General features: G+C 34.6%; 2 protein-coding genes across 2 annotated transcripts in view; one reads left to right on the top strand and one right to left on the bottom strand.

Moving 5' to 3' along the window:
- The window catches only part of LOC132734652 (leucine-rich repeat and IQ domain-containing protein 1-like), a 61,575-nt gene that overhangs the window by 27,522 nt on the left and 11,023 nt on the right, over nt 1-23,030 (top strand). Inside the window, exons 15-19 of the mRNA XM_060721476.1 lie at nt 326-464; nt 5,670-5,822; nt 6,740-6,890; nt 8,852-9,045; nt 9,344-9,471. Of these exons, the coding sequence (XP_060577459.1) occupies nt 326-464; nt 5,670-5,822; nt 6,740-6,890; nt 8,852-9,045; nt 9,344-9,471 (765 nt within the window). The remainder of the gene's footprint in view (nt 1-325; nt 465-5,669; nt 5,823-6,739; nt 6,891-8,851; nt 9,046-9,343; nt 9,472-23,030) is intronic.
- LOC132734724 (uncharacterized) lies at nt 16,144-23,008 on the bottom strand. Its single transcript, XM_060721599.1, has 2 exons — nt 21,661-23,008; nt 16,144-18,826 (listed from the first exon to the last, which is right to left on the bottom strand). Exon 2 carries the CDS (start codon nt 18,823-18,825, stop codon nt 16,705-16,707), a length of 2,121 nt encoding a protein of 706 aa, XP_060577582.1. The 5' UTR covers nt 18,826; nt 21,661-23,008; the 3' UTR covers nt 16,144-16,704.

Below are 23,030 nucleotides of genomic sequence, written 5' to 3'. Positions count from 1 at the left end.
GTGGCTTGAATTAAGTGACTTAAACAACTCTTGTCATGGTGGCCACATAGATGGTGTTAACCCTGAACATATTGAATATTCTAAATGGACTTGTCCCACTTCCATATTTGGGACTGTCCATTATTAATTTTAGGGATATCAATTTGAATATTTAATATACATGTATTAAAGTTTGTCAGCCAACAGTATAGAGCCTGGTCAGACTGCACGGATGTGCAGGCTGGCCTGGCTCTATACTGGTGGCAAAGGCTTCACGCTTTTGGTGCCATCATTTTAAGGGTTAATATATCAATGTACAACTTACGCTCTATATTTTGTTTTTCAGTAAAGTAAGCAATGAACCATGGAAATTAAAAGCTGGAGTATCCAGAAAACCTCTTAGAAGACCATCTTCAGCCAAAAAAATGCCGCTCCTTTCTGAAGATATAATAATTCAGGCAGCTAAAGTAGCCTCCCTAAAAATGGTATGTTCTTCATACAGAGTTTGTAAGAGAATTGTAAGATCATTCAGTTTTATTGATATGATTTTGATATTGATTTCATTCACTCTGAAATTGTAATTTTTAGTCCCCTACCAGACCGGAGGGGACTTTAGGTTTACCCTCCGTCCATCTGTCTGTCCATCTGTACAAACATATAGATACGTAGGTTGCTATGGGAACAATAGGTAACAGTAAATTTCTTTTGATGCTATTCATTCAGTGAGCTTTTATGTGGCTACTTTTTCTCTTACATGGCTTAAAGAACAATAGAGCGAACAAAAGAGTAGCCACCTAAGTACCAAACTTTGAAAATGTCCGTTCGTCAGTCCGTCCACAAAACTGGATCCCGCAATAACGCAAAAAGTACTGAAAATATTTTTATGAAACTTGATATATGGATAGATGGCAGAATGGAGATTATGCACGTCTTTTTCTTTTCTTCTTATGTTGAAAAATTTGGTTGCTATGGCAACAAACAGGCTTAAAATAAGGCAAATATTTGTGATTACTCAAAAAGTAGTAAAAACATTTCTATGAAACTTGCAATACGGATATGAAACTTAAAACATGGATAGATGGCAGTATGGAGATTATACACATCATTTTAATCTTGACTATAGGGAGTATATTGAGAGTTGTCCTACTCACCAAGCTGTCAAGATATCTGATTCATGTATTACGCTCATTCACTATAAGTTCTTTATTTCTTAAGACAATTACTTCAAACTTCAAATATATGTTTCTGATCGTCAACCACATCATATGTGACAAGGTTTACAACTCTAGCACAAAAATTATTAGAATTACCCCCCCTTGAACTTAGAATTTTCATGAAAAAAAAAAGATTTTTTTTTATAACCTCTTTATTTCCTTTATTTATTTACTTTAAACTTTATATGTTTGTGTCTTATTATCACTCAAGTCATTTGGGAGAAGGTTCAATACTCTAGCTTGACAATTTTTTATGAATTATTTTCCCCTTGAACTTAGATTTTTTCTAGAAATTATTATTATTAAATCAAACTTATACATTTCTTAAAGTATTTACTTCAAACTCCCACATCATAATAATATGACAAGGGTTATGAATTCCAGAATGTTAATGTCCTTAAACTTTGAATTTTTCATACTCATTCTTTAACTTCCTTATTTCTCCATGGATTTACTTCAAATTTTAAATAGATATTCATTACCAAAACCTACTTCATATCTGATACGATTTATAAGACATGGGGTTCTATGATTATTTTCATTTTGAACTTGAAATTTACTTGATTTTTGTCAATTTCCTCTTTGTTACTATTAATGGTATATTTGAAAATTGTTATTTTTGTCACTTTTCTTCCTTCTGACTATAAATGAGCCGTGTCATGACAAAACCAACATAATGGGTTTGGGACCAGCATGGATCCAGACCAGCCTGCGCATCCACGCAGTCTGATCAGGATCAATGCTGTTTGCCTACAAACGCTATTACAAGTGGAGAAACTGATAGCGAACAGCATGGATCCTGATCAGACTGCGCGGATGCGCAGGTTGGTCTGGATCCATGCTGGTCGCAAACGCACTATGTTGGTTTTGTCATGACATGGCTCAATTGTTCTTTGTTACACTCACATCATGTATGACAATGTTCATAAGAGAATTTGCTATTTGTTGATTTGATCCCAAAACAATTTGGTTTCTTTACAAATCAGCAATTTTTACATTTTGAATATTTACCATTTAATTCTAGCAAAACACATTAAATTTTAGTGAAATAAAACAATGCAAATAAAATCAGGATCACTTGATCCAGATCCTGATCTTTTCTTAGTGAACACGGGGCCTGAGGTCAAAATTGGCCCTGAAACATCTTCTAGTAAGTGTCTACCAAGTTGATCACATAAAAGCCCTGGGGTCAAAATTAGTCCCGCCCCAGGGGGTCATTGATTTTCCTTATATGTTTATAGTAAAAACTTAAAAATCTTCTTTTAAAAAAACTCAAAGAGCTAAAGCTTGGATATTTAGCATGAAACATTTTCTAATGGGTGTTTACCAAGTGTGTTCAAATAAAAGCCCTGGGGTCAAAATTGACCCTGCCCCAGGGGGTCATTGATTTTCCTTTGTATGTATGTAGTAAAAATACTCTTTTAAAGAACCCAAATGGTTAGAGCTTAGATATTTAGCATGAAAGATCTTCTAATGGGTGTCCAGCATCTTTATATCAAGAGTTATCTTCTCTTAGTTAATGAATATTGCTTTTAAAAATGTTATATTCTGGTAACAACCAGAAATGTTTTAAGATTTACCCTCCAAATCTCTGTCAGTTTGTCTGTCTGTCCATTCCTGAAAACCGTTTCCTGAGATCACCTTTAAAGAACTTTTCCAACAAATTTACCTTAAATAGAGAAAAGTTGAAACATCTAGTTATACATATTCATCCTGAGAAAGATTGGATCTTTTGATAATTTGTTGTAAAAACATAATTTCCTTACTAGGCAGGGAAACTTAAAACAATACTAAGATATAGACAAACTGAGAACCCAAAAGATTTAAGTTCATTCATTCATTCAATGGCATAATTCAATGACCAATGGCCCTTCAGAATGATGCAGGGGTGCTAACCGGTAGAGGACTTACGGATTGCTTGTTTCTGGAGGTTTCAAGACAAACAGGAACAATTTTAACTCAGCTGACCTATTGCTATCCATTGATGTCCGTAGTCGTGCATCGATGGGTGTGTCATGGGTTAACATTTTATTTTAAGCTTCTTCTCTGGAACCAATGAACAAATTTCAACCAAATTAAGCATAAAGCATCTATGGGTTAAATTCATGGCCCTGCCCCCCTGCGGCCTGAATGGTGGGACTAAAATCTTCTTTTTTTACTTCTGGGCATCAAGTAGTCAGATTGTTGGCCTGATTGTAATATTGCATTGAGCCTAAAATTATTAAATATATGGCCCCAGGGGCTCTGTTGAATATATAGTGAAAGTACATTATTTCGTGAAATATCTTCTCTGCTTCTGGGTATTTAGGAAACAAAAAAAAATGCATTGTTATAATGAGTGAGGATGTATTTTCCAATATTGTGAATTTAATGACCCCAGGGACATAGGGGGGGGGGGGTTTGGGGGGGAGGTTGGGCTCTAATGATTATGTAGTGAAAATGCATTAATTTTTCAACATTTTAAGCTTCTTCTCTGGAACCATAAAACCAATTTCAACCAAATTTGGCATAAAGCATTTATGTGTGAAGGGGAACAAAAAATGTCAAATTAATGGCCCCTTTCCCCTGGCCCCGTGTGTGCAAAGAAAAGATCAGGATCAAGTGATCCTGATATTATTATACCCCTGCACAACAAAGTTGTAAGGGGAGTATACTGGAATCAGCTTGTCCGTCCGGAAGTTCGTCCGTCTCCCGTCCGGCCTTCCGTCTGTTTTTCCTTGTCCGCCCAATAGCTTGAGATTCCTTTGGCCCACAGTCTTCATATTTGGCATGGAGATTAGTCATGATGAGTAGATGACCCCTATGGATTTTGGGGTCACTGGGTCAAAGGTCAAGGTCGCAGGGGCCTTGACTTTTAAAAGCTTGTCTGCCCAATAACTTGAGATTCCTTTGACCCACAGTCTTCATATTTGGCATGGAGTTTAGTAGTGATTACTCAATGACCCCTATTGATTTTGAGGTCACTGGGTCAAAGGTCAAGGTCACAGGGACCTTGACTAAAAAACTTGATTTTAAAATTTTCACATTTGAAGCATGGAGAATACATATCTTAGCAATGCACTGGCTTAGTAACCTCAGATTTGGCAGGGTGGTTGTCCTTGAGCTCTTAATGGCTACTGTTGATTCTGACAAAGTGGTATGCGGGGGTATTCACGCCATGACAGTGGCAGTTCTAGTTTTCATTCTTTTGTGTTATTAAAATTTATTGTGTTTGCTAGAATTAAATAGTAAATATTCAAAATGTAAAAAAATGCTGATTTGAAAAAGAAATCAAACTATTTTGGGATAAAATTAACAAATAACAAAACAAATACAAAAATATTTGGTTAAAAAAAGGATCTATTTTAGGATCAGGATCAATATTTGGATATACTGGTAAAAGCCTGTATTTTGCAAAAATAACAATAAATTTATTCTAAATTTCATAAACTTTCTATTGCAAGTCCTGTTTTATCAAATTAATATTAGATATTTAATCTATGAGGATAAACAATGAAGAATATCAGAGTTTTTAAATTTGATCCTGATCTTGATCCTGAGTGATAGGTTGAGTTTAAATTTTGCTTCAGACCACTTTAATTTCCAAAAAGTCAAGGTTGCTGGAGGGGGTATTTAAATCACCTTCAGTGAAAGCGCTCAGTTGCATACATAATATTTTATAAAGACAATGTATTGAAATTATAATATTAATGTGATGTTTTGCTGTTTTAATCAATGTATTAAAGTTATTTACACAAAAAGAAAACACATATAAACTGCTGAAGTATACTCAGGTGACCTTTAAGGTTCATGTGCCTCTTGTTAATTGTTTATAATTGATTAAAAATATTCTATTTATTTCAAATGGTAAAGGCAATGCTTTGGATTACCAATACACCAGTTTTGTGTCTCGTGCTACAGAGTAGTGGAAACATACAGGGATAACTTCTCCGTCATCTGTCCGCCCTTCACAAAACTTGTCCAAACTACTCCTCAGAAACTACTGATTCACTTTCATCCAACCTTTACAGGAATGATCAGTACTGAGTCTAGTTATGCATATCGTACATCATTTTCCAGTTCAGTGATTTTTGTCAGAGTAATGGTATTTATTTTTTAAAGTTTTGTTTGGACTACATGTACTTTTCTTATACTACTAATGCAATTACAATGGAACTTTACAGGATTAATCAGTTACCTAAAGTATTTGATAATATTAAATGTTTTTTTTCGGTTGAATGATTTTTGGTTGAGTTATGGCCCTTGAATTAAAAAAACACATTTTGGCCAGAAAATGATTTTTGTGTCTCCTGCTACAGATTGGCTTTCATCGGGCGACACATGTGATTTCTGATTACCCTTTTATATAATTTTAATTCTGTAAAAATGATAATAAACATTATTGATAACGAAACAACAATTTAATGTTTAAAAGTTTTAATAGGCAACAACTATGTTTAGATAATTTGCAGCTGAAAATTATTCATTTATGTTTAGGTAACTACAGTGGAGCTTAAAGACTTACCAGGGAACAACATGTCAACCTTAGGTCAATGTGGGGGATTAAAATATCTCACACTTAACAACTGTAACTTGGTTGCCATCGATGGTTTAACTCAATGTAGACAATTACAGTATGTCAATGTTCAGGTAGGTGGATCACTTTATATACTTTATCTTGCTTAATTTTTGTAATGGATTTACCTTGGTTTTTCTTTGTAATGGATTTACCTTGGTTATTCTTTGTAATGCTTTATCCTGCTTAATCTTTGTAATGGATTTACCTTGGTTAATCTTTGTAATGCTTTATCCTGCTTAATCTTCGTAATGGATTTAACTTGGTTAATCTTGGAAATGTATTTACGTTGGTTAATCTTGGAAATGAATTTACCTTGGTTAATCTTTGAAATGAATTTACCTTGGTTAATCTTGGAAATGAATTTACCTTGGTTAATCTTAGTGTTTGATTACCTTAGTTTATCTTTGAAATGAATTTACCTTGGTTAATCTTTGAAATAGATTTAAATTGGTTAATCTTGGAAATGAATTTACCTTGGTTAATCTTGGAAATGGATTTACCTGAGTTAATCATTCTTGGAAATGGATTGACCTTGGTAAAATTTTTGTAATGCACTTGCCCAGCTTTATCTTTGTAATGGACTAATGCCCTTCTTTTGCCCTTAATTTGGAATAGTCCATTAGTAGTTTAAGGAATTCAGTGTGAAAATACAGAAGTTAAGTTGTCCACAGTAAAGAGTCTAGTCATACTGCAGCACAGTGTCTACCAAGGCTCTATTCTGGTGGGTTAGGTGTTTGTTTATTGCCATAATAATTTAAATGATAATCAAGTCTAAAAAAAAAGAATAAGATATACCGGTTTGCTTATCTGCTACATAAAGCAAAATGAAGCTTCTATGTAGTCAATCAACGCCAGAAATGTTATTGCTGATAAAGGTTATTTGTCTATATAGAAGGTCACTCTACATCTCTATATCTATAAATTGATATATTGAAGTAACAATATTACATTTATATAAGTTATATTACATATGTTTATATATTTACAGAATAACAAGATTGAGTATGTAGATTTAAAAGATGCAGGACAGCTTCAATATCTGAATATATCTCACAATAAGTTATCATCTATACATGGTCTAGATAATTGTACAAATCTACGCTGGTTAGACCTCAGTCACAACAATATTACAAGACTTGGTGAGTCATGTATTCTTTTATTATGCGTTTCTCTGATTGGCTCGTAAAAATAGATTTTCTGGAAATCCCTCAAAAGATGTGAGACTATGACATGACGTCACGTAAAGTTTGTTGTTATATTAGTCTGAATAAACATTAAGTGACTTGTAAATAAAAGTCAAATTAGTCTATTCTAATTACCTTCTTTATAATTTTAAGAACATTACGAAAACAAGCTGAAAAATGTTGATTTCTATTGTATTCAACGGCACATTAGATAAACCATATAACAGCTACATGTATTTATAAATTATATATTAAAAAAGTTATTGACTTTTTAGCTGGTGAGTATGATGTGATATGTACTGAAAAATTATTCTTGACCTCGGCTGTCACCTCTACGGTCTATATAAATATTTTCATTACATATCACATCATATTCACCAGCTAGAAAGCCCATATTTGTATAATATCTTATGTCATTTATAAAATTACCCTTTGTATGTTTCTGTTTTTAGCTCACCTGTCACAAAGTGACAAGGTGAACTTTTGTGATCACAATTCAGGCGTCGTCTGTCTGTAAACTTTTGCTTTAAACAACATCTCCTCTTAAACTGCTGAGCCAATTTCATCCAAACTTTACAGGAATTTGGTGGTCAACTTTAGAATTGTTCAAAGAATTTTATTCCATGCAGAACTATGGTTGCCATGGCAACCGAAAGAAAAAACTTGAAAAAATCTTCTTTTTAAAAACCCAAAGAGCTAGAGCTTAGAGATTTGGCATGTAAGATCTTCTAATGAGTGTCTACCAAGTTTCTTCAAATAAAAAGCCCTGGAGTCTTAATTGGCCTAGCACTGGGTGGGGGGGGGGGTCATTGAGTTTCCTTATATGTATAAAGTAAAAGCTAATAAAATCGTCTTTTAAAAAACTCAAGGAGCTAAGAGCTTAAATATTAAGCCTGAAACATCTTCTAATGGGTGTCTAGCAAGTTTGTTCAAATCAAAGCACTGGGGTCAAAATTAGCACTACCGTGGGAGTAAATGATTATCCTTATAGGTATATAGTAAAAACTTAAAAATTCTGCTTTTAAAAATCACATATAGCTAGATCATAGATATAAAGCATGAAACATCTTCTTATGAGTGTCTACCAAGTTTGTTCAAATAAAGGCCCTCGGGTCAAAATTTATTGGCCCTGCCCCAGGGGGTCATTGATTTTCCTAATATGTAAATAGAAAAAAAACCCAAAAAAGCCTTCTTTTAAAAAAAAAAAAAACATACTAGCTAGAGCTTAGATATTAAGCATGAAACATCTTCTAGTTGGTGTCTACCAAGTTTGTTTAAATAAAAGCAACGGGTTCAAAATTGGCCCTGCCCTTGGGGGTGTCATTGATTTTCCTTATGTATATAGTAAAAACGTTAAAAATCTTCTTTCAAAAACTCCTAAGAGCTAGAGCTTAGATATTAAGCATGAAAAATCCTCTGGTTGTCTACCAAGTTTGTTTAAAAAAAAGCACTGAGGTCAAAATTGGCCCTGTCCCCTGGGGTCATTGATTTTTCTTATGTGTACATGTCTTGTGGAACTGTAGTTTTCCCTTAGCAATAGCAACCAGTAATGTTTTTACACATTCACTATTTCAGATACAAATATGAACTTTGTGATTTACGTTTTATGTCTGCTTTTATTTATAGTTTACAAAATTACTTTTTCTTGTCCTTGTTTCTATATTCAGGTGAGCGATTTCAGGGCCATCATGACCCTCTTGTTTCAAGTCAAATTGTATTTAACATATTGGGTCTGTCTAAATACAACAATTTGTTTGGCCTCTGTTATTTTTTTTTAACACAATGAAGGTTATTTTTTCTTTAAAAACAAAAGTCAAGAGTATGGATTAGTTGGTCACAAAATATACACTTTATATGCCATCCACTTTTGAGCATTTTAATTTAATATTTGATTTGATTGCATTTTCTCTCAACAGGTGGCATGGATACAATGAGAAGACTCCATACATTGAAAATATCACACAATCAGCTGATCAGCACCCAGGGGCTGGGTGCCACGCCCACATTACAATTGATTGACATCTCCCACAATCATCTCCAGGCAATTGAAGACCTTGATAAGCTCTGCCTACTTTTTTCATTGGACGCATCTTCTAATAATCTTTTGCAGGTAGAAAAAATGTTTCAAATTTTTTTATTATTGGGGCAATAGTGGCTGAGCTGTTAAGGGTTGCTGAGGTCCAATACAATTAACCCATACCACTGTAGAATCAAATCTCACCAGGAACTATGAATAATGAGGAAGCTATCTTGCTAGTTTTGGAAGTTCAGTGATTCAACTCAAGTGCTGGCATTGCTTTTTTGTGACTTATCTTTTAACATTCACAACTTTAGGATATGATCATATCATTAATGATAAATATAGCTAGATTTAACAATGTTTTTATTTATGATATTAATCATTTCAGATTCCGTCATTACATAACCAGGTGCTATTAATAGAACTGTTACTATCAGATAACAGCATATCCTCCCTCAGTGTTCTAGCTGCCGTGTGGCTCCCTCTACTGGCAACCATACAACTTCAACAAAATAGGTAAATTTTTTCTGTGCAAATGATATTTTTATGTAATTTTTTTTTCCAGATATTCAATCCTTAAATAGCCCAAAAGAAATTTTTTTTTTCTTTTTATGTATTTTATAAAAGAAGAATTTTGGTAATTTTCTTTTTAAAAAGCAAGTTTATTGAAGATATTCGGGCTATTGCTATATAATGCTGTTGTTGCCTATACTTTAGACATAAGATCAATTTATTGAATGTTGCATGATGTTTGCATTGATTATAACTTTGTTACCAGCTTACCTGAGCACGTTGTGCTCAAGGTCAAAGCTAAGGAGAATAAAGTTTCCTTTTAAAAGGAAAGGCTTGCTAAGTTGTGCCATCATCCCATTCCTTTAAAATTGTTTTTTTATTATTTCAATTTATTATCACAATTTTTTTTGAATTACAGTATTTGTATATCATAAAGGGTTTATTTAGTTTTTTTTCTTTTTTCTTGTTTTTTTTTGAAAAAAAAAAAGTTTCACTTTTAAAGGGATAGGTAGATTAAGCCCAAGACCGGACGAGCACCTGTGCCCATTTGTTTGAGTGTTATGCTTGCAAATTTGGACAAAAGAAGGACCAGAAGTCCACTGATTATAACTGGACCGGAACATGCTGACGATAACAGTTACAACTTTTTTGTAAAAACAAATATTTTTTTTTGTCAAAAACGAATATTTTTTTTTGTCAAAAACGAATATTTTTTTTTGTCACAAACGAATTGAAATCTATTCTCTGTTGTATAAAACTATTTAAGAAAATAATCAATCGTAAAAATACTAACGTTGGCTCTCCCACGTGGAGATCTATCTATCATACTGAAGGGAAACAAGTGTGCACATTTCATTTCCACTTTTTTCGCAGAGAGAGTCATTCGTTTTGGCAGTTGCTAATTTCATTTATATAGCAGCTTTATAGACAAGTAAATGCACTAAAAGACTTCCTAAGTGGTACCAATTAATAAGCATGTATCAACTATTTTACACCTAAAATATCTATGATCACAGATATACCGACAACACAGGATGCGCTATCTGTAGAATTGGTTTTGTATTTGTCACATTTTGTGACTTTGAAGAAGTGATGACTACTATATATACAAATGTATTTCTGTTAACACATACAGGAGTCAATTCATTATATTTCTTTAATGAATTTATTGTTAATTGCATGTGCGGATCTTGCATTGATCAAAATTTTGCACTGAAAGTCCAGATCCATACCTTAATCTTTTGACATAGCACAATTTTGTGCTTCATGTAAACCTTCCTTTATTAGGGGGATATTGAAAACTGATGTTTTTACAAACTATGGTGTTATTTGAAAACAGTATATAACAAAAAGAAATATATAACATTAAGAAGAATGAAAGACATATATTTTGGCGTCAACCGCATACACAAAAAATGGCGGTGCCCACTGCTTTGTTATCCCCCGCCAATGGAATCGGGAGGGGGATACTGTTTTGGCGTTGTCCGTCTGTCGATCCGTCCGTCCGAATTTCGTTTCCTAGCTAGTTCTCTGCAACTACTGGCTGGAATCCAAACAAATTTTGTGGGAACATTCAATACCAAGAGGAGATGCGCATATCGTCGGCTTGTTCTGGTCAGACACTTTAACTCAGAGTTATGGCCCTTGATTAGTTACTCAGAGTTATGGCCCTTGATTAGTTATGCAGTATACATGTAGAACAATAATCGTTTTCGTGCTACTTCTCTGCAACTACTGGCTGGAATTCAACGAAACTTTATGGGAATCATCAATATCAAGAGGAGATGGGCTTATCGTCCGCTTGTTCCAGTCAGACTCTTCAACTCAGAGTTATGGGCCTTGATTAGTTATGCATTATGCTTATAGAGTAAAAATCGTTTCCGCGCTACTTCTCTGCAACTCCTGGCTGGAATTCAAAGAAACTTTGTGGGAACCTTCAATAAGCATATCGTCGACTTTTTCCGGTCAGACACTTTAACTCAGAGTTATGGCCCTTGACTAGTTATGCAGTATACATGTAGAACAATAATCGTTTCCGTGCTACTTCTCTGTAACTACTGGTTGGAAGTCAACAAAACTTTATGGGAACCTTCAATACCAAGAGGAGATGTGCATATCATTGCCTTGGTCCGGTCAGACACTTTAACTCAGAGTTATGGCCCTTGATAAGTTATGCATTATGCGTATAGAGCAAAAATTAATTCCGCGCTACTTCTCTGCAACTACTGGCTGGAATTCAAAGAAATTTTGTGGGAACCTTCAATACCAAGAGGAGATGGGCATATCGTTGCTTTGTTCTGGTCACATGCTTTAACTCAGAGTTATGGCCCTTGATTAGTTATACAGTATGCATATAGAACAATAATTGTTTCTGCGCTACTTCTCTGGAACTACTGGCTGGAATTCAAAAGAAACTTTGTGGGAACCTTCAATACCATGAGGAGATGCGCATATCTTCGGCTTGTTCCGGTCAGACACTTTGACTCAGAGTTATGGCCCTTGATAAGTTATGCAGTATACATGTAAAACAATAATCCTTTCCGTGCTACTTCTCTGCAACTACTGGCTGAAAGTCAACAAACCTTTATGGGAACCTTCAATACCAAGAGGAGATGCGCATATTATAGCATTGATCCAGTCAGACACTTTAACTCGGAGTTAAGGCCCTTGATAAGTTATGCATTATGCTTATAGAGCAAAAATTAATTCTACGTTACTTTTCTGCAACTACTGGCTGGAATTCAAAGAAATTTTATGGGAATCATCAATACCAAGAGGAGATGTGCATATCGTTGCTTTGTTCTGGTCACACACTTTAACTCAAGAGTTATGGGCCTTGATTAGTTATGCAGTATACATATAGAACAATAATCTTTTCTGCGCTACTTCTCTGGAACTACTGGCTGGAATTCAAAGAAACTTTGTGGGAACCTTTTAATACCATGAGGAGATGCGCATATCGTCGGCTTGTTCCGGTCAGACACTTTGACTCAGAGTTATGGCCCTTGATAAGTTATGCAGTATACATGTAAAACAATAATCTTTTCAGTGGTACTTCTCTGCAACTACTGGCTGGAATTCAACGAACCTTTATTGGAACCTTCAATTCCAAGAGGAGATGCGCATATTATAGCATTGATCCAGTCAGACACTTTAACTCGGAGTTAAGGCCCTTGATAAGTTATGCATTATGCGTATAGAGCAAAAATTAATTCTGCGTTACTTCTCTGCAACTACTGGCTGGAATTCAACGAAGCTTTATGGGAACCTTCAATACCAAAGGGAGATGAGCATATCTTCTACTTGTTCCGATCAGACACTTAAAGTCAGAGTTATGGCCCTTGATTAGTTATGCAGTATGCATGTAGAGCAATAATTGTTACCCCACTTCTTCTCTGCAACTACTGGCTGGAATTTAATTAAACTTTATGGGAACCATGATGAGATGTACGTAATTTGTTGCCCTGTTCAGACCAGACCCTTCATTACAGAGTTATGGTCCTTGATTAGTTATGTAGTATGCATATAGAGCAATATTGCTATTTCTTTGCAACTGCTCTATTGATTTCAACAAAACTTATGGGAACCATTGATACAAAAAGGCAATTTACATCTCATTGGCATGTCCAGATATAACTATTTAACACTAAGTAATGGCTCTGTTATTGCCCTGAATATTTTTAATGTACAAAGAATCTTACACCATGATAAATGTATATAAATAAAGCCTTATGTCTTCAGTTGTTGTGTTAGTAATAACCTGTACTCGGCGAATTTGCTTGTTAAAAATGGTAATTTAGCGATTTACAGTTTGTTATAAAGTATTTGATAAATTATTCAAATGCGGTAAATTTTTGTGTCTCCTCTACGGAGTAGTGGCGACATATAGGGATCACTTCTCCGTCGTCTGTCTGTCCGTCTGTCTGTCTGTCTGTCTGTCCGTCCGTCCGTCACAAAACTTGTCCGGACTACTCCTCATAAACTACTGGTGCAATTTCATCCGAACTTTACAGGAATGATCAGTACCAAGTCTAGTTGTGCATATTGTCAGCATTTTCCGGTTCAATGATTTTTGTCAGAGTTATGGCCCTTTAATAATTTTTAATTTTAAAGTTTGTCCGGACTTCTTCTCTTATACCACTAATGCAATTTCAATGAAACTTTACAGGATTGATCTGTAGCTCAAGTCCTTGCGCATATTGCACGGGTTTTCCGGTTGAATGATTTTTGGCCTAGTTATGGCCCTTTGATAAAAAGGTTTCTTTTTCTGTGTGTTGCCAGATACACAAAAGCTTGTCCGGACTACTCCTCATAAACTACTGGTGCAATTTCATCCAAACTTTACAGGAATGATCAGTACCAAGTCTAGTTGTGCATATTGTCAGCATTTTCCGGTTCAATGATTTTTGTCAGAGTTATGGCCCTTTAATAATTTTTATTTTTTAAGTTTGTCCGGACTACTTCTCTTATACCACTCATGCAATTTCAATGAAACTTTACAGGATTGATCTGTAGCTCAAGTCCTTGCGCATATTGCACGGGTTTTCCGGTTGAATGATTTTTGGCCGAGTTATGGCCCTTTGATAAAAAGGTGTTTTTTTTCTGTGTGTTGCCAGATACGCAAAAGCTTGTCCGGTCTACTCCTCATAAACTACTGGTGCAATTTTATCCAAACTTTACAGGAATGATCAGTACCAAGTCTAGTTGTGCACTGTCCGTCTGTCTGTCCGTCTGTCACAAAATTTGTCCCAACATGAAATTGGCCATCATGAGGCGACACATGTGATTACTGATCGCTCTTGTTAATTTTACTATTTATAGCATACTTTTTCTTATATCAATATTTGTATTGCTTTCCCTTTAATCAGTTTAATACAGGCAAGCAGTACTAAAAACTAAGTCTACAGATATTGCATGTATTTATACTGTCTGCTTTTGTCCTTAATTTATTGCCTAACCAACATTCTGATAAGAAGCTTACAAATATGAAAGATTGCCACATTGTTTCTTGTCCTTTGTTGAAAAGAAAACTGGTAGCATTATAATGCTTGTTTTGGTATGTTTTGTTTTCTTGCTCTTTACATTGTCCTAAGATGTTAAGAGCTGTTTCTGTATGTCCAAGATTTTCATAACACATCATTTACCGTAAAAAGCCACCTAACTCTGGAAACCAGTCAATCAATGATTAGATGTGTCAAGAAGTCAGATAATTAATCAATGAATCAATCAGTTTATCTGTCAATCAATCATTGAATCAGTCAATCAATCAGTAAGTGGAAACAGTTTATCAATAATTGAATCAGTTAATTAATACGGAGAAGTCAAAGCCTGCGGTCCAAGACTTTGGCTTGCCTGGCTATAGACAACATGTGTATATTTAAAAATGATATTTTCAGTATCATTTATTGTTGGGCACCGTAACACAATAAAAAACGGCAGGTTATTCCGATAATGGACCAATTGCAACTTTACAAATTACAAGGTAACAGTGAAAGCCGAGATATTTTGATTGAAAAAGAATTGCTAGACTGGCCACCTACGCACTTCAATGGGAACCATAATAGATAAAGGAACCTGGGCTGAGATTAAATGGAAGCAGTGCATAAGGCACTTTTAAAACAAAAAATGTAATAAAAAACATTTTTTCATCTGACTTCCCCGTTAAAAGGCTTTGCCTACTTAAATATTAAATCAATTAGTGAGTCAGTAAAAAGTAAGTTAATGAATAAGTGACTAAATCAATCAATCAGTAAATAAGTACACCAGAAATCAATCACTGAATCAGTTAATAAATAAAGATAATAAAGATACCCTCTCAGTAAACATTTTTGTGTCGCCTCTACGGAGTAGTGGCGACATATAGGGATCACTTCTCCGTTGTCTGTCTGTTCGTCTGTCTGTCTGTCTGTCCGTCTGTCTGTCTGTCTGACCGTCCGTCCGTCACAAAACTTGTCCGGACTACTTCTCATAAACTACTAGTGCAATTTCATCCAAACTTTACAGGAATGATCAGTACCAAGTCTAGTTGTGCATATTGTCAGGATTTTCCGGTTCAATGATTTTTGTCAGAGTTATGGCCCTTTAATAATTTTTAATTTTAAAGTTTGTCCGGACTACTTCTCTTATACCACTAATGCAATTTCAATGAAACTTTACAGGATTGATCTGTAGCTCAAGTCCTTGCGCATATTGCACGGGTTTTCCGGTTGAATGATTTTTGGCCGAGTTATGGCCCTTTGATAAAAAGGTTTCTTTTTCTGTGTGTTGCCAGATACACAAAAGCTTGTCCGGACTACTCCTCATAAACTACTGGTGCAATTTCATCCAAACTTTACAGGAATGATCAGTACCAAGTCTAGTTGTGCATATTGTCAGCATTTTCCGGTTCAATGATTTTTGTTTGAGTTATGGCCCTTTAATAATTTTTATTTTTAAAGTTTGTCCAGACTACTTCTCTTATACCACTTATGCAATTTCAATGAAACTTTACAGGATTGATCTGTAGCTCAAGTCCTTGCGCATATTGCACGGGTTTTCCGGTTGAATGATTTTTGGCCGAGTTATGGCCCTTTGATAAAAAGGTGTTTTTTCTGTGTGTTGCCAGATATGCAAAAGCTTGTCCGGACTACTCCTCATAAACTACTGGTGAAATTTTATCCAAACTTTACAGGAATGATCAGTACAAAGTGGTTAGTCTAGTTGTGCACTGTCCGTCTGTCTGTCCGTCTGTCACAAAATTTGTCCCAACATGAAATTGGCCATCATGAGGCGACACATGTGATTACTGATCGCTCTTGTGTTAAAATAAAAGTTTTTTCGTGTGTATTTATCGGCATATAGCGATTCCCCTTTGTGTGTGTGTGTGTGTGTGTGTGCGTGCGGCGTGTGTGTGTGCGTGTGTGAGTGTGTTTGCTTGTGTGCATGCGAGACAGATAAAGGATTTTAGACTCTTGGAAAAAAACTTCATCTTATGAACCAAAATTTAAAGTTTTTTTTGATGAGTGATATGGTCTTCTTCACAAGAGGCTCTTGATTCTCAAATGTATGTAAAATCAGATATCAAAGTCATTTCTAGTTGAATTAATTCTTTTAATTTATCGTGTTTAATATTATTACAAATAATGTTTGATAAAAATGTAATAACAGTCTATATTTTGACATTTTTATTGACATACAAGCGGTATTATATGATCATTGAAAACTTCAGTCTTAACACTGTCACTGTTTTGACCCTAATTATTGGCTAGCCAATAAGCCAGAAAGGAGCTTACATATATGTATGATTGCTACATTGTTTCTTGCCCTTTGTTGTAGAGAACGCAGGTAGTAATTTAATGCCTGTTGAGGTCTGTTTTCTTGTTCCATACATTGCCCTAAAATGTTTAGAGCAGTTTCTCTATGTCCAAGATTTTCATCTGTTTCTATGGTTCTTATTAGTTTACCAAGTGCTTGTTGTTGATCTTGATGTCTTTGTAATTGACGATAGATCTTGTATTGTAGGAAGTACAGGAAAGGTAGAGAATCAACTGCAGCCCAGTCCATCCAAAAGTCTGTAACTTCATCTCTGTGTATCATGTCATCTTGTGTAGATCTGAACATTTCATATTGTAGTTCATGAGGAACACAGTTGATCTCTTTCCGTATGAATTTGACACAAACAGCTGTAATATGTGTGATACAGTCCTCACTTTGTTCACCACAGACCCTCTCAAATTCTACAGTTCCTAGATGAGCCTTCACATAGCATCCACAGATAGGTACAACAGGAAATGAGTAATATTGTTGTTCAATGTGTCTCAGAATTAGTTCAGCTTTCTCCATATCTCCTGTACTGTAGAACACTGAAGCCAATTTAAGTCTGCTAGATGAGATATCTGAGTTCAAACCAGCTGATAACCAATCTAATGCTTCTTGTGACACTTGATTATTTTCACCAATACTTGATGATGCAAGGGAAGATCCATATGTGCTAAAAAGAAAAGGTGCTAGAAACTTACAGCATGTAAGATTAAGCTTACTTGCAGCATGTTGTAATCTATAACCATTATCACTGAATGCCATTAGTTTAATTATAGATTGCTTCATTGTTCTCATGTTTTTCATTTCTAAATATTTAAATATAAGCGGCACATTTCTACTTATATGTATTGCAACACTTATATAATTACATGACATAATCATTTTATAGATCTGAAGAGAAGACTTAAAATAGTATGCTCCTTGTGGTACCATTTTCAGTTTTACTTGCAGTCTTTGTCCAAGATCATCGATTTTAATTCTAAGTAACCCCTGTCCATCGCTCTGTATAAAGTCACTTATATTTTTTGAAAGTTCATGTTTTGTCTCAGCTGTAAATTGACCTGCCATCAAATTGTTTTCTTGAATTATAAAATGTGAACAACAGTCATTCTGTACACAGGTTTGTAATTCTAATAAGCAATATGTTAAACATGAAAATAAATTGTTCTCTCTCCAGGTACATGGCTCTGTGTTTTCTATACAATGTAATAGAACTGTTTTACACATGAAACTTGATATATTGATTTCATTTTGAGGATTAAGGAAGGATTTAAGAATCATTTTCAATAATACATAGCACCTTATTTGTGTTATATTTAGGTTTAACATAAGAAACCTCTCTGCCAGTGATGTAGATATTCTCCATTCCAGATCAGGATATTCACTGATCTTGCTTCCAGTTGCAACAACAAAACACCCAGTGCTGGCTGCATATCTTCTCATGTCTTGCGTTGGCCATCTGCCATTACCTTGTCTCTCTAACCAAGCTGATGCTGATTTAGGCCACGATTTACAATGCATAGCTGGCACATTGTCTATATCACATATTCCAGGTTCTCCTTGTGATACATTTGATGGTCCATGATTTACAGTATCCGGAAACGGACCCTGAATGGTTGTGTTTTTTAACAATACTCTTCCACTTCTGTCTATTATATGGTTTTCGTTAGGAATGACAGTAACAGGGAGAGGTACATCAGGTTGGAGCTTTTGTAAGAAACAATAACCAGGGGTAGTTTTCTCATCCTGTATCATGAGGTAGTTGTTCTTGCCATGTTCCCACTCTGACCAGTCTTGTATTATATTGGCATTATGTATACAGAGTAGTATGTCCAAGTCTGAATTAAGTCCTATAGAAGTTGTACCTTCACTCTGACTACCTAGAAAATGGTTAGTTATATTATGGTCAGTTAACCTGTAAGTGATATTACTCGTAGTCTCTAGCAGCATGAGATGTCTTCTCCTTCTCATCACCATTCTTTCATTGACACCAATGTCATCTAAAACCTCTGATAACTTCAATGATAGGTTTTCTCTGTAGTCAGGTTCTTGAAACATTCTGTTAATATAAGTGAAGAGAAAATTGTAAAGTCTGTCACAAAGTTTATTTTGTTGAATACTTTGACATTTTTGATGTCCTAGAACAGAACATAACACAACAGAATAGCTAGAATTGATTATAGGAAAATTCAGTAGGAAATTTCAGTTACATAAGTTGACATAAAAAGATAATGAAAAATAGTGTAGAAATTATTTCTCTTGAACATTTTGCTTTGACAGTTTCCTTCCTTTTTGCATGAAATTTTTTGGTGTCATTGAGAAGAAAAATGAGAATATGAGTAAGGTATCTTTTTTTTTATATCAAATGTTCAAGATTGTTACTCATTCACAATGGAAAAATTCATTTAATTACCACAAACAGGAGTTTAGGCTTAACTTGAATATTTCTACTGGTAACTTTATTTTTTATTGTTCGTAAATAAAAATATCAAAGATAAATGTAAATAACTTTACACACTCTACTTAGGTTTCATGGATCTGCAAACTATAATTATAGCCTGCTTGACTTTTTTTACTATAACTTTTACATTTTTAAGATATGAACTTCAAACTTCAAATATGTCTTTCTCATCATTAACCACATCCTATTTGACTAGTTTCATAACTCAAGATGCAATATTTTCATAATTTTTTCCCCTTGAACTTAGAATTGTCCTTAAAAATATGATTTTTTACTTCTCTATTTCTTCAAACTTCATATTTATTTTCCTTATAATCAAGCACATCTTATCGTTACCTTAGTGCAATAACGTAATAATTGCTTCTAAAAATAGCAGTTAAGCAGTTATTTCACTGAGGTGACGTTATGTGACAAAGTTTTTAACTCTAGCACCAATATTTCAAGAATTATCCCCCATGAACTTGAGTTTTCCCTTAAAAATGTTATTTCATACTATAACTTCTTTGTTTTACCCCCACCACAAAATGTGTGTGTGTGTGGGGGGGGGGTGTATAATGGATCTGATTTGTCGCGTCTGTCGGTCGGTCCATCCGTCGGTCCGTCCGTCTCCATTTTCGTGTCCGCTCTATAGATCTTATATCAATGGAAGGATTTTCTTCAAACTTGGCTCAAAGGTTCACCTCAACAAGGTGATGTGCAGAACTTATGTTGCCCATGTGTTTAAGGTCAAGGTCACAATTGAAGGTCAAATATCAAACACAATCAAATATAAGACAGTATGTCGTGTCCGCTCTGTAAGTCCTACACTAATTGAAAGATTTTTTTCAAACTTGGCTCAAATGTTCATCTTAACAAGGGGATGTGCAAAATACATGTTGCCCATGTTTCAGCTCAAGGTCAAGGTCACAATTGAAGGTCAAATATCAAACACAATCAAATATTAGACAGTATGTCGTGTCTGCTCTGTAAGTCCTACATAAATTGAAAGGTTTTATTCAAATGTTCACCTCAACAAGGGGATGTGCAGAACTCATGTTGCCCATATGTCAGCTCAAGGTTTAGGTCTGTGTTTCTTCAAATAAAAGCCCTGAGGTTAAAATTGGCTCGCCTGTGGGCCATTGATTTTTTTAACATGTATAAAGTAAAAACTTTAAAAAAAAAATCTTAAAAAAACCAAAGAGCTGGAGCTTAGATATTAAGCATGAAACATCTTTCAATGGGTGTCTACCAAGTTTGTTCAAATAAAAGCCCTGGTGTCAAAATTTGCCCAGCACCGGGGGCTCTATACAGGTGAGCAGTGAATTCCCTATATCTATATAATAAAAACTTCTTTAAAAACCCCAAAGAGCAAGAGCTTAGGTATTTAGCATAAAATATCTTGGCTATCTACAGAGTCAAATAAAAGCCCTGGGGTGAAAATTGACCCCGTCCCAGATTTCATATAAACATGTCTTAGATATGGTCAAATGCATATACTGTGGTGCAAAAATATTGAACATTTGAGTGATGCTCTCTTGATACTGATACAGAAATATACATTTGTATCATAAAAGATTTTTTTTTTCAAAGTTTTTTTGTCCTTTACTGCGTCCAGTATTTAATTAGTCAAGCTTCGCTGTCTCTTGTGACAGCTCTTGTTCTACTAGTTATACAAAAACATTACAGACTTGTCAGACTAGATAGATGTACAGGTATGTTTGATTTTATACTGGTTATATAGAAACAGTAAATAGTTTGATTAAACTGCATGGATGCACAAGCTAGCTTGGTTTTATGCTGGCAACGTGCACACAGTACAAGGTCTGGTCAAACTGCCTAGATGTACAGGCTAGCCTGATTTTGTTATAAAGGTAATTAGTGATTATTTCAGCTAGCATTCGATGTACATCCATTGTATTTAATATGGTACAAATGGGTATATTTTTATGCAAAACGTTAATATAACCTTATTATAATGTGATACATTACAAAAATCACATTCCTCTGAGAGAGAAAGAACAGATTATCTGCTAGAGACAAGTGATGTCAACTCAGGTCTATTTACAGTAACCTATGCTTTCTTTAAGGCGTTATATTTCTTTATAAAAAGTAATATATATGGGTGACAATGGTGTCTTTTGTTCTTTTGTAATTAAAAATAATAATATTAAATACGGTACTTTATCAATAGTTAATTGAAGTATGTGAATTATAATATTGTAAGCTGCGTTTGTAGTTTGTGTTTCAAAGGTACATAATTATTGTGGCATTGATACAACTAAAGTGTTATAACTTTGATCAATCTTAAGTACTTTATGTCATTTTCCTGGTACACTGTATACTTAGCAGAGTTTACAATATCATAAATATCCCATGTATTTTTTGGTTAATTTATTTATTATAAATTAGACTACATGTAAAATTATATGTATGAAAATAAATTTTTGACTTACTTTGAATATTGGCTTCACTAATATTTTATAAGAATAATAAAGAATAAATGTCTCCCTCCGTTTGACAGAAAAGTTGGAAATTTTGCGCTTTTCATTTCCTCATTTGGTTTTGAAGAAGTTGAAGCAAGCCATTTCCTCTTCCTCTTGTTATAACATTTAACTGAATTGTGTCCCTTGGGATAGACTTATAAAGTTAATTGCACGTAAGTCTTATTTTGTAAAACTAAAAAGCTCAAAGCTTAGAAATTTGGCATGTCCAATCCTTATGAATTGTAATCCTGTGATAAAAGATGGCTAGATTTTTTGGGACACATTGTTATATTATTTTTTTGGCATTGACATCATTTTTGTGCCCCGACTTTATGGGGGGCATTTAGATTTACCCTTGTGCGGCCGTCCATCCGTCCTTCCGTCTGTTCTCTTTTGAGTTGCACGCAACTCAAAAAGTATTTGACCTATGTCATGAAACTTAATAGGAATGTGATCAGCATGTGCAGTTGTGCACCTGGGTATTTTTGTGTGGATTTATTTAGTATTTTTAGAGTTATTGCCCTTGACTTAGTAAAAATTTGCAATTTTCAAATTGTGTCGCACGTAACTCAAAAAGTATTTGACCTAGAGTCACGAAACTTTACAAGAATGTTGATCAGCATGTGAAGGTTTTCACCTGGGTATTTTAGTTTGGATTTATTTAGTATTTTTAGAGTTATTGCCCTTGACTTAGTAAAAATTTGCAATTTTCAACTTGTGTCGCATGTAACTCACAAAGGATTTGATATAGAGTCATGAAACCTTACGGGAATGTTGCTCAGCATATGCAGTTGTGCACCTTGGGTTTCGCTTGTGGATTTATACAGTATTTGTAGAGTTATTGCCCTTGACTTAGTAAAAACCGTTTCATTATGTTGTGTTATTTGTTCCTTGAGTGCTTGGGTTAGAATCAACCAACTTCACAGGAATAATGATCAACACCACTAAATTACAGGAATAATGATCAACATCTATGTGAAGCTATGCACCTGGGACTTTGCATGTAGATTTTTTTTAGTTTTGTTAGAGTTATTGCCCTTGACTTACACTAGTATAAATTTGCAATTTTCAACTCGTTTATGCATAGCTAAAAAACTATTTGACTTGTAGGCCTGAAGCCTGAAAGAATGTTGGTCAGCATGTGTACTTATGCACCTTGGGGTTTGCCTGTGGATTTATTCAGTATTTGTAAAGTTCTTGCCCTTTACTTAGTAAAAGAATTCTAGTTTTCAATTTGTGGCACATAAATGTCATAAGATTGACAGAACAGTGGTGTGTGGGGGCTATGGACACATTTCTAGTTCAGTTTTCTACAACTGTAATTTAGAAAGCGAATATTT

The sequence above is a fragment of the Ruditapes philippinarum genome, unplaced genomic scaffold (genome assembly GCF_026571515.1).
Source record: "Ruditapes philippinarum isolate M1 unplaced genomic scaffold, ASM2657151v2 ctg998_1_1_1_1, whole genome shotgun sequence".
In the NCBI taxonomy this organism is placed as follows: domain Eukaryota; kingdom Metazoa; phylum Mollusca; class Bivalvia; order Venerida; family Veneridae; genus Ruditapes; species Ruditapes philippinarum.
The sequence above is the reverse complement of the archived record's forward strand: the minus strand, read 5'-3'. Positions and strand labels throughout refer to the sequence as shown.